A 12822-nucleotide genomic window follows, 5' to 3' on the forward strand; every position below is an offset into this window, starting at 1 on the left:
GCGCTAAAACAGAAGTAACCGGTGTGTCGATCTAAGCCCCTAGATCCACACGCTGAGAAAAAAACAACACCAAAGTCAAATAAAAAATCAACAGGTTGGATTTTATTTACCACAGGCTAAAGTGTAGTAGACAAGCTATACAAAAAGTCAAACACTGCCTGAAACGTTTGCACGGTGTAAATGGTCAATTAATTAATAGGCTAAGCACTTCTTTTGGTTGCCTGGCGGCGCTGTCTCCGCCGTCTAATCAGCATACGATGCCATGCATAATATGAGGGTCGCTATGTTGAACTAAGTTAATACAAAAATGTGTACAGGACAGTATTAATTACATTTGCATACATAGTAATCACCAGGATCTAGTTGTGGTCAGTAATTCAGTCTTAGCAGTGTGCGACACCCAGTCGGGAAAAACTCAATTGTGACGTCAAACCAAAACTGAGCACAACTGATCGCAAAATCTGTGTATACTCAGATGAGATGAGTCGGGATGGCTTGAGTCGGGCTGTGTGCGGAGGGCTTAAAGGGTGTTGTACCAGTGTAAAAAGCAGTGTAAATGAAGCATTGTTCTGGAAAAGACCCTGTCCCATTATTTAGGGAGAGGAAGAACCCTAATTTAGGGTGGAATAGCGGCAAAAGTGTGGTATGATATTTCCAATAAGGGCTGGATTAAATTAGAATTATGTTGCTTCATAAAAATATTAACCAGAAATTAATAAATGAATAAACGATAGAGCATGACAAAATGAAATGGCAGGTTTTAAAAAGGTAGTATTGTATTTTAGCCACAAGGTGTCAGTAAACCCTAACAGTGCAGTTCACCAATCTGTCCTTCACTTCAGTGATGTATTGTCTGTGCTCTCCTGGTAGGTCGTCCTGATCAACGCAGTGAAGGATGTGGCCAAGGCGCTTGGAGATCTCATCAGTGCCACAAAGGGAGCCTCGGGGAAGCCTCATGATGATCCTGCTATGTTTCAGCTCAAGAACTCTGCCAAGGTAAATACAGAGAACCATACGTATGGCCTCTGCACAAATGGAGGGATGAAAAAAAAAAATTAAATTAAAAGAACATCTATTTAAAACAAATATGTGGTAAAACAAACATTTGTATTGGTTTGATATTGATCCTCGTTTGTATTGGTTTGATATTGGTCCTCATTTGTATTGGTTTGATATTGGTCCTCGTTTGACCTGTGAAGTCCTTCTTGAAGAAACCTAGAACTATTCACGCATCAGAGAAGAAAAAATAGAAAAATACTCAATACAATTATATACCCCCAATAGATGGTGCATATCTCTGGGAACAGGCGTTATAGTGGAGGCACTATGTGGGTGTACCTCAGTTTTATAGTTTTACATACATCTGGAGAGCTGCTTATCCATTTGTAATGAAACGTGCCAAAGACATTCTATTGAGAGTGTATGAATCTCTGGGTATATGGATGTATGTGTAAGTCAGCATGTACAGTTTTGTTCTCTCTCTCTCTCTCTCTCTCTCTCTCTCTCTCTCTCTCTCTCTCTCTCTCTCTCTCTCTCTCTCTCTCTCTCTCTCTCTCTCATATATTCATATATATATATATATATATATATATATATATATATATATATATATATAATATTATAACCATGCGACTGCTTTTTGCTGTATTAATTTATTCCTACTGATTGTCTTGCTGAAATTTAGTTTGGGAAAGTTATCAAAACCTGCAGATATGTAGAGCTAGGCTTGTTTATCCATTGACCTCTCCTCTTAGGTGATGGTGACCAACGTGACTTCGCTCCTGAAGACTGTCAAGGCTGTGGAAGATGAAGCAACCAAAGGAACCAGAGCCCTGGAGGCCACCATTGAGCACATTAAGCAGGAGCTGGCTGTGAGTCCCACTTTTACATTGTTCAAGTGTGTGGAAGTATTTCCCTTCTTCAAAGGCTTTGGGGAAACTAGAAGATGGGCCATGTTAGCTGCAAAGGGTATGTTTGTGAAATTGCAGTCTGCAACCTTCTAATCGAGGGTTAAAACCAAATTGCTTTTGTATTGCGTGCATAACATGAAAATATCATAAAATAGCAAATCATTATTACTCATTTACTTGATGTAGGAGGTGGAAGACGGATGGTGTTGCATTGTACAATTTCAAAGCATATGTTTGTTTTCTCTACAGGTATTCAACAGCAAAGAGCCACCACCTAAGACTGCGACACCTGAAGATTTTATCCGCACGACCAAAGGCATCACCATGGCGACTGCAAAGGCAGTGGCTGCTGGGAATTCGTGCCGTCAGGAAGACGTCATCGCTACGGCTAACCTGAGTCGCAAAGCCATTGCTGAGATGCTGAACTCCTGCAAGGTGAGGGAATAAAATAAAATGTGTACGTGCTGTGCAATTTGAGTGCTTTTAATAAGAGATTAAGAACAGGCATTTTAAGGAGGATTTTATTGAGATTAGAAACTGATAAAAGTACATTTAATTTTTTTTTAATGTTGCCCTTGCAAATGTTTCTCATAGTAAAAGCATAGCAAGGTGTAATGAAGCATAGTGGAAGCATGGTAAGCACTGTAAAGCACAGTGAGGTATAGTAAAACACATTAAAAAGCACATCAAACCAGGATAAACCATAGTAAATGCTTAGTATAACCATGGGAAAAGTGCAAAATCACTGTGCAAAAATACTGTGGGAAACTTTTCTAAGGGTGGTTTACATGATAACCATGTTTAAAACTGGTTAAATAAAGCAATAGTTTGGGCCAACCCATTTGCAATCTCAATCTAAGTCTGAATGAAAATAAAAGCGATATAACTCTCTTGTTTATGCAGCAAGCTGCGTATCACCCTGAGGTGAATAAAGATGTGCAAACCAGAGCGCTCCGATATGGAAAGGAGTGTGCCGTCGGGTACCTGGGACTCCTGGAGCATGTGCTGGTGGTGAGTACCTGCTCGCAGCAACGTCCATGTCTTGATGACTGACAACATATACGCAAGCGCTGCATTGGAGCCCTTTCTTTAATTCTGAGGGTATTTTTTATTACCTGAGCAAAGCAAATTCATTCATTTTTTCTAATGTAGGTTTAAACCAACACTCCACCCCACATGGTAAATACTTTTTCTTAAGATGTTTCTCTTGTCATTACATTAAACTTAGTTGAATCCATACTCATTTTTTTCTTGCAATGCATTGTACTTCGGATCCACAGCCATAATGCTTTTACTGGGAGCTCTGAAAATAGATGAACTATGTAACCTTGTTGAAATGGTGTGAGGGATTTATAACACCCAGGATTAGCTTGTAGCATGAGGCACTGTTTTAGCATGATGTAGGTTTTCAAAGTTCCAAAGACTATGTTCTAAATTATACAAGATACAGAGCAACTAGAAGCCTGGTGTCAAAAGGGACAAAGTATTTATCTACATTTTAAATTGTTGGAATGTGTCAGACTTCTGATCTATGCATAAAGATATGCATTACATATAAATGTGGAAGTCTCTCTGTGGGGGTGTGATATAAAAGTAGACTTATGCTCCCGAGTGGCACATCCAGTAAATGCGTTCCGCGTGGATTGCAGGATGCGCCCTATAGCTTGGAGATCGCAGGTTCGAAACCAGGCTATGTCATTGCCGACCGTGACCGGGAGTTCCCAGGGGGCGGTGCACAGTTGTCCGAGCACCACGCGGATAGGGAGGGCTTAGGTAGGCAGGGCAATCCACAGTTCACCACGCACCAGTGACCCCTGTGGCTGATAGGGCGCCTGCAGGTCTGCAGTGGAGCGGGTGAACCGGGATTAATAATAACACAATTGGTGATTCCAGATTGGGGAGAAAAATGGGGTAAAATCATTGGCACTAAATATTTTTAAAAAAAAAAAACTTATAAACTGACTAAGAAGTAAATGATCTCATTTTATTTGTTTTACATACTGTTGCTACCGTACTTTTCTAATTTTTTAATATCGAGTTTTTTTGTGTGGAAATACTAGAAGTGAATGAGGGTTAATTTGCCTTTTATTTAATTTATTTTACTTTCTAATTTAATAATTGATTTGTATTTATTTTATTTATGTGTTGTTTTTTTTATTCTTTTTGTTTTTCAATGTGATAGCCGGTGAGTAGAAAAAACAGTAATGTTGTAAGTTTCCTGGTCATTGGCATGAGAATTTTGGATCTGCAGTGTCTTTCAAAATGGTCCATAGCGTAGTTTTAGCACATAGTTTTGTGTTCCCTTTTTTAGGTCCCCTTTTTAAAGTAGCTGATTCAGCACTGTATGTAATCTGTTAAGTTGTATTCCCACATACAGTACATTCCTCATGCATGACAGTAGTCCATTCAGTAGCAGCAGAATACCAATCATGTAGATAACCACGAAAACCTATGGTGCCCAAATTTTTATTCCCCCCCCCCCCCCCACAGTATGATTTCAGAATATTGTTTAAACTTAACTTATATATATATATATATATATATATATATATATATATATATATATATATATATATATATACATACATACATATATACACATTTAAAGTTAAGCTTGGTTTTCGCTTTGTTTTGAACAGATTAGGAACTAGTGAAATGCTACGTGTGAGCATGTGGTGTTTAATGCATGTACATTCTTGGAGTGTGCATAGGGTCAATGTAGTTTCAGGTTCTGTGTGGTTGAGGGAGGATTACATGTACATTATCTACCAGAAGGCTTTATTATATATGTTAGCATATGGTTACATATGGGAATGTCTGTTGGTTTTGAATGTGTTTTTTTTTTTTTTTTTATAAGAAAACAAAATTGTATACAAAAAATATATATTTTTTATTCATGGTTTTGACATTGAAATGCTTTCAGTATATCGGAGGGGTTGTGAAAGTTGTATTTACTGTAGTTCCATATCTTGCATGTTTTTCAGAAGCATATATTAAGTGTTTTGACCACTTAACATCTCTTGTATGGCTAGGTTACTTTGGAAAGAGCTACATTATGATGATATTATTGCTGCCTGCATGAATAATCAACCTGTTTTTCTGTCAGATTATTCAAAAGCCGTCCCATGACCTGAAACAGCAGCTGGCCTTGTACTCGAAGCGAGTGGCCGGCTCTGTCACAGAGCTCATCCAGGCAGCAGAGGCCATGAAAGGTAAACCTGTACAGGCTCCGCAGTAGCTGCCTTTTTACCTCTCATTTTTAGTTGTCGCCATCTTGTTCTGTGCTGATCTAGAGCCAAATTATAACTGAATATTGTTGACTGCTTGATCTGGAGGAATAGGTTAGTTTGGATGCACTAGACTGGGGTGAGGATGAGTGTTGATTTCCACATACTATATGTTCAGCCCTAGACACCACCTTTGTGAAACTGAATGTGCATGAATTTTTAATTTTAATTTATTTAATTTTTAATTAATTGTAAACTTACACACACATACAGCCCCAGTATATATGTATATATCATTTTAACAAGTTGGAGGGGAAACTGGATGCAAAGATGTCTGAGTCATTATAGGATACATCTATTAAAGTAATTTTAGCTTAACAAAATAGTTCCATAAATTCTGACATGCACATCAATTCATTATATAGGTCTCAAGTGTGCAGTTTTGAAAGAAACACTAGTATTTTCAAATATATATGTCTGGTACCTCTCTAGCTTAAATAAATCTCTGTCCGCAAGCCATGCTTTTAGATTGTCTTGCACTTCCCAAGTCATTTCACCTGGAGAGTGAAATTGTCCCCATCTTTCCTGTCAATATCCAATCAGCTGCTTCTTCTGTTCACTGACATGCTTTCAGCCAGTAATATGCTTGACCCAGAAGACACTACTGTGTTAAAATTACCCAGGAAGTGCAAATGCATACTTTAACCTAAAGTAGTACTGTACCAGCTATCCTGTTTTAAAATGAAAACACAAATCTACTAATAATGTATTTCTTTCAAAACTGCACATTTGAGACCTATTTAGCAGATGGAACTACATAACGGGCAAGATTTATGAAATTATTTTGTAAGCTACAATTACTTTTAAGGATCAGTGAGGTTAAAATCTGTTCTGTAACGTTATTGTGCCATGAATATTTGTTTCCTTGATGAAATTTATAAACCTTTATGTTTTCTGTTTATGCCTTTTTTTCCTCTGCAGGCACAGAATGGGTTGATCCTGAAGACCCGACCGTTATTGCTGAGAATGAACTTCTTGGAGCTGCTGCTGCTATTGAGGCTGCAGCCAAGAAATTGGAGCAGCTCAAACCTCGAGCTAAGCCCAAGGTACAGGAACACCTGCTTTTATATGCCCTTTACTGAACTACCAAATCAGGGGGGGTTATGAAGCACTACTTTGAAGTTTGAGTACAAGACAGGGTCATCTGTGTTCATGAAATCACATATAAACACATGTTGTTGATATCATAATTCCCTTCGCTTTATTACTGTGTGAGTGTAAAAAAACGAAAGTAAAATAAAAGAACGTGTCAGAAGTGTACATTTTTATATTTAAACAATAATTGGAATTAAACTGTAAATGTACTTTTACGTAAGTTTTTTATATGATGAACATGAAAGGAAACAGTACTTTAGAGAATCAAATATGTATTTATTTATATTTTATTTTTGACAGGAAGCAGACGAGAGCCTGAACTTCGAGGAACAGATTTTGGAAGCTGCCAAATCCATCGCCGCGGCAACCAGTGCTTTGGTGAAAGCTGCCTCTGCAGCTCAGAGAGAGCTGGTGGCACAAGGAAAAGTAAGCCAGCCCTGAACACTTGGAATGAAAACCTCATCATTGATTACAATGACCGTATGGTGGTTTGTCCTTGATGCTGTGCTTAAGTTAAATTCCTGTCGTCTTCTTTTCAAGGTGGGCGCTAGTCCAGCCAATGCTGTGGATGATGGGCAGTGGTCTCAGGGTCTTATTTCAGCTGTGAGTATCTCCATGAAATGTTTTTTTCTAGCATGTTGTATTTGAGCTAGTTGACATATTCAAAATAATTGCTGTTTATTGAACATTTGATGGTTGGTATTTGTAAAGGCAAGAACCTTTAAGATGGTGCCTACAGTATAACATAACAGCATCCGTCCCTTCTGCATGATCATAAAGGGCAGAAAGGATTTCATAGAAGCCTAGCAACTTAGTGTAACGGGGTGATTGGGACATTAAACTAAACTGAACAAATATGAATTTGCTTGAACTGTGCAGGTTTAATGTGATGTTCTTCTGACAAAGGCTGACCCAGCATTACATCATCTTTCTTCTTCAGGCCCGAATGGTTGCCGCGGCTACCAGCAACCTTTGCGAGGCAGCTAACTCGGCCGTGCAGGGCCACGCTAGCGAGGAAAAACTCATCTCATCTGCCAAGCAGGTGGCAGCGTCCACAGCTCAGCTCCTGGTGGCCTGTAAGGTGAAGGCTGACCAGGACTCCCAGACCATGAAGAGGCTTCAGGTAAAGAGTGTCTTTCTTACATGCCCAGTTATACACGATCACTCAGATCACAGATGAAATCCGCTCTGAGCTGCTCAGGAGGAGTGGAACTGAGCATGCCGTAGCGTGGGTTCTTTCACTGAGCTGCTCGGGAGGAGTGGAACTGAGCATGCCGTAGCGTGGGTTCTTTCACTGAGCTGCTCGGGAGGAGTGGAACTGAGCATGCCGTAGCGTGGGTTCTTTCACTGAGCTGCTCGGGAGGAGTGGAACTGAGCATGCCGTAGCGTGGGTTCTTTCAATGAGCTGCTCAGGAGGAGTGGAACTGAGCATGCCGTAGCGTGGGTTCTTTCACTGAGCTGCTCAGGAGGAGTGGAACTGAGCATGCCGTAGCGTGGGTTCTTTCAATGAGCTGCTCAGGAGGAGTGGAACTGAGCATGCCGTAGCGTGGGTTCTTTCACTGAGCTGCTCAGGAGGAGTGGAACTGAGCATGCCGTAGCGTGGGTTCTTTCAATGAGCTGCTCAGGAGGAGTGGAACTGAGCATGCCGTAGCGTGGGTTCTTACACTGAGCTGCTCAGGAGGAGTGGAACTGAGCATGCCGTAGCGTGGGTTCTTTCAATGAGCTGCACAGGAGGAGTGGAACTGAGCATGCCGTAGCGTGGGTTCTTTCACTGAGCTGCTCAGGAGGAGTGGAACTGAGCATGCCGTAGCGTGGGTTCTTTCACTGAGCTGCTCAGGAGGAGTGGAACTGAGCATGCCGTAGCGTGGGTTCTTTCACTGAGCTGCTCAGGAGGAGTGGAACTGAGCATGCCGTAGCGTGGGTTCTTTCACTGAGCTGCTCAGGAGGAGTGGAACTGAGCATGCCGTAGCGTGGGTTCTTTCACTGAGCATGCCGTAGCGTGGGTTCTTTCACTGAGCTGCTCCGAGCAGCTTCGTTACTTAACGCACACAGTGCCTTTCCTTAATTTTCAATCTACTAATTATCTGATTTGGAAATCATTTCGTACGTCAGTGTCCAATAATTCCACATGTTTTATTTTGCGTGTGTGTGTTTGTGTGCGTTTATACATACATACATACATACATACATACATACACACAGTTGTAGTCAAAATTTTTCTTGTAAAATGTATAATTTCTAGAAATTTCTCGAATTTGCATTTTTGGAGTTTTGAAAAAATAATTGTAGACATGAATATGCGATCGCTGTAGATAGTTTTATGTGTATATCTGTCGTTCCAGATAAGCTGCTGGGTGTTTTTACAGATCTGAAAAATCTGAATTATGCATGATATTTAAATTGAGCGTGTAATGAATGCGCACAGCAATTTTTCTGCACAGCTTGCGTTCGCATGTTATCAAGCTTCTTCTACTTTGTTGGTTCCTGGCATCTCAGTGGTCAATTTGTTAATGTACTGCATGCGGTAACTACAGAATGAATGGAATGAATCGGTCAGTATTTATTTTATGTAGTGCCTTTCATAGTGGACCACCATCACAAAGCACTTTACAAGATAGTGAGGAACAATGCATAATACATTAAATACAGTGAATAGTACATTAAATACAACATTAAAAAACAATGCAAATAAATTAAATATAGGCATAATACATTAAATAAAAGGCTAGGATGTGAATTCTAAACATTGTGGATGCGTGTGTCAAGCAGAATCCTACAAATAAGATGGAGTGAAAAACCTGAAATAGCAATTTAGACAACAGCTAATAACAGATACCAGGCTTGGAGAGCATTAGAAAGCAAGAGAGAACAATGGGTCTTGATAGGTGATTTGAAGCGAGCGACTGTGGGAGCTGCATGCACTAAAGCTGGGAGAGAGTTCCAGAGAGTCAGGGCCATGAAGCTAAAAGAGCGCTTTCTGAGTGTAGTGCACTTTTGCTTGGGCATAACCAGCAGGCCTGAGTCAGAGGACCTCAGCTTATGTGCAGGGACATAGCGGGTCAGCAGGTTGGAGAGATACTCTGGACCAGTGTCATGGAGGGCCTTATAGGCAAGCAGGAGAATTTTGGAAGGAATCCTGAACTTAACAGGTAGGCAGTGCAGTTGGAAAAGACGGGGTAATGTGATCATGTTTTTTACATCTGGTAAGGATCCTAGCAGCGGCATTTTGAACCAGCTGCAGTCTGTTTATGGCGCGTGACGGAAGACCATCGTAGAGAGAGTTGCAGTAGTTGTGAGAGTTGTGCAGCTGCTCGGACTGCTTGTAGCCTGCCTGGGAATTGCCAGAAACATGTGACCAGTAAGTCCAGGTTTTCATTAAATGTTTTAGTAAAAATAAAACCTACAGCATTCAGAGCTGTTTTCTGTTTTCCAAATAAAATGTAATTTTTTTTTGACGTGAACTGCTGTTCTGCTGAACACAAGATGTCACACTGTTATAGTTTTGATTGGCTCTACACATTGAAATAGGAGAACCTCCTGGCTACGCACTGCTAATGTATGGAAAATAACTGCATTGGAACAATGTGTAATTCTGTACCTAAATGTTCCGTGGAGGATGCAGTATTTTCAATGCTAGCTAGTTTGGCAGGGGCTGCATTTCTAATGTGTGTGAATGTGTCCAAATAATGAATTGTTCTAAGGCTTGTGCTTAATTTGAAGTGGTTCCTAACCGGTATTATAACTACCCATCCAGGCACATTGCTTTACTTGACCTTGTTTCATGCCTACATAAAGTACAAGGTTAAGTAGCATCCAAAAATAGGGCTTCAAGGGAGGGAAATGTGAGTTTTGAGTTTCTAGTGTTTCATATTGACATCCCTGTGAGTACAGCTGTCCCTGCTGGATTAGAGTGAGCCCTATATTTAGGGTAGGTTGTAGTGACCCTTTTATCTGTGAAACTGTTTAATTTATTCCATTCATGCAGTAGACGGCAGCAACAGGCTTCTGGAGCTAAAAACTACAGTCTTGAATATACACTTTGTTATGATTAGAGAGGAGTAAACATGAAAGCAATTTTTTTTTGTATCTTAAAGGAATAATTTATTCACCCCACTGCAGCGCCGGGAGGGTTCTGCTTAAAAAAAAAAAAAAATAAGTTCATAATTCCATCAGGTCATTCTCTATAGTTAGCATTCATGTAAATTGCAAGATATTTGGTATATGTCACACAGTTTGTATATCTCAGTGAAAGGGTTTGTAGTTAATGCAGCAAATAAAGTTTGTTAATAACATTTTTGCTTTGTTTAAAGAAGGGTTTGTTTTGTGATACAGTGAGTCCTGAATTAACTCATCACCAAAGGAAGCGAACATTGGTGGCTGCTTAATAAACGGCCCCTTTTGTTTCAGGCCTTTACTGGCTGGTAAAGTCAGGTCACTGGTGGTACAGTACAAGGCTCCTGAGTTTGAATTTGTGAAATAAATGATATGCCAGTTGGAGGGAAAAAAAGGTCCTACCTAACTGTGCATTACAGAAAAGTATTAAACGAATGTACCAGAATGTACCAATGCATTAATACAATATAATGTTTGTTGCACTAGTAAGTAGTTTTGTATCGGACGATTTTGGAAACCCCTTGATTTTGGGGGTTATGGGTAATCCAAACACACAAATGTGTTTCAAAGTGCTGTGCTTGCCTTAGTCTGATATTATGATGACTTAACCAAGAGATCACACATTGATGGAATTGTCATGCTGTCTCTTAAGTCCCATATTTAACATGTTTTGCAAGGTTAGCATTGCTCAATACATTGTCAGGTAAACTTACCTCTGCCATGGTTTGTCAGGTTGTGCCCGTCTGTGTGTATGATATCCAAACAACGAGGAAGCATATGATAGTGTATGTGTAAGTTTTGATATTAAAATGCTAGCGATGCAGTGTTATCTTTTAACCTACTTTTTAAATAGAAATGTGTCCCACACTCAGCACTGCTGTCATTTGAACTAATCCCTCACCCCATCAGCTGTGACTCAAACCAAGTGCCAGCAGCTGCTAACTTCAAATTTATATTAACCTGCCAAGTGATTCAAATTCTCTGCCTCTGCATTCCATTGAAATCTTAAACCTAGATACTAAACTGTAGATGAAGCTACAGATTAAATACAGTATCTTTTTTTTTTTCACCTCCAGTTATCTTTTGAATAAGAATGTTCTCGTGAGAAGATGGTTCATAATTAGAAGTTATTTAAGTAAGCTGTTCCTCCCACATTGATACCTGCCACATCTCAAGGGCAGTGGGACAGACTGCAGTGCAATCACTTGTGGGATTGAACTGTCAGGTGTTCAGAAGAGGCTGACGGGTGGATGAGAAGGACAAGGGCATATGGCTTAGATAGAGGTCCTTAACTGGATATATTTCCATTAATACTGAAAGTTTAAATTATCTGCAAACCAAGGTGAATATTCAGTTAGATCCCTATGGTGAACTGATGCTATGTTGGAGTCTGATCATGTTAAAAGGAATTCTGTGCATGACAGCAGGCTTGAATAGTCTTCAAAGTGTATCGAACTTCAAAACATTGAAATAGTTCCCAAGCTTTGTGTGTAGGGCCCACTGTGTGGTGTAGTCAGGTACCAGCAGAGCTCTGGCATTTAAGCATGTGCTGATAACGCCCAACTCTAAATAACAGCAGTGAAGTCCTGTTCCAGCTCTCGCTTCGTAACTGCACGGCCCTCTCTCGATTTTTAAAACCCACAAAAGGCAATAAACACACAGAATCTAAAACTCTCTGCCAAATGGGCCTCGAAGATTAATTGTGTTTGTGTTTTTTGCTAATGAATCATGGGTGAGCCAGTTTCTCCTCCAGCCTACCTTACCATTTAAAGCGTTGCTGGAGGGCACAGAAACTTCTGTTTTGGTTCGCTCTCTGGCTTGGCATGGAGCTGCATTCCCTTTGCAGAGGACTGGATTAACTAATGGTGTATGATAAAAACAAAACGGAAATAAAAACAAAAATGAAATAAAAAAAAAAAAAAACTCTTGGATATATATTGGCCACTGTGCTGCTCCCGTGGAAAATGAGACAACAGACCAATGAAACCTGGCAGGTTGAGAACTCCTCTTTTGTTAACAAATGACATGTACGACATGCAAAATTAAGCAATATAACCCTGAATGGAGACTTGTGTGTTACATTACCGTCTGGTACTGACTTGGGGAAAGTAAGAGCTACCATCCAGACAAGTTCGACTGCCAAGATAACGCCCGTTAATCACGGTTTTAATGTTAGTTATTTTAAGCATTTTATTTATTTTCATTGTTTTGCTTTGCTTCCATTTTGCTTTTTTAAAGCTAGATGTTCCATCTGAAAGTTCTACAGTCGACTACATTGTGATAGTGCCCTGCAACAGAGCTGTCTGATTGGTGGATGAAAGTTCTGTGGTTTCTAATCTTTATTAACTCATTCCTTTGCAGTTGTCCAGTCTAGAAAACAATCCAGTTCTAAGCTATGCAGCCGTATGAATTTACAG

General features: G+C 40.0%; 1 protein-coding gene across 3 annotated transcripts in view; it reads left to right on the forward strand.

The window, feature by feature from the left end:
• Nucleotides 1-12822, forward strand: part of LOC117973150 (talin-1) — a 101892-nt gene that overhangs the window by 86087 nt on the left and 2983 nt on the right. For all 3 annotated transcript variants that reach the window (XM_058991366.1, XM_058991351.1, XM_058991355.1), the window contains 9 exons: nucleotides 871-996; nucleotides 1755-1871; nucleotides 2160-2345; nucleotides 2814-2921; nucleotides 5017-5122; nucleotides 6119-6243; nucleotides 6593-6718; nucleotides 6833-6895; nucleotides 7233-7415. In XM_058991366.1, the coding sequence (XP_058847349.1) occupies nucleotides 871-996; nucleotides 1755-1871; nucleotides 2160-2345; nucleotides 2814-2921; nucleotides 5017-5122; nucleotides 6119-6243; nucleotides 6593-6718; nucleotides 6833-6895; nucleotides 7233-7415 (1140 nt within the window). The remainder of the gene's footprint in view (nucleotides 1-870; nucleotides 997-1754; nucleotides 1872-2159; nucleotides 2346-2813; nucleotides 2922-5016; nucleotides 5123-6118; nucleotides 6244-6592; nucleotides 6719-6832; nucleotides 6896-7232; nucleotides 7416-12822) is intronic.

The sequence above is a fragment of the Acipenser ruthenus genome, chromosome 2 (assembly GCF_902713425.1).
Source record: "Acipenser ruthenus chromosome 2, fAciRut3.2 maternal haplotype, whole genome shotgun sequence".
NCBI classification, from domain to species: Eukaryota; Metazoa; Chordata; class Actinopteri; order Acipenseriformes; family Acipenseridae; genus Acipenser; species Acipenser ruthenus.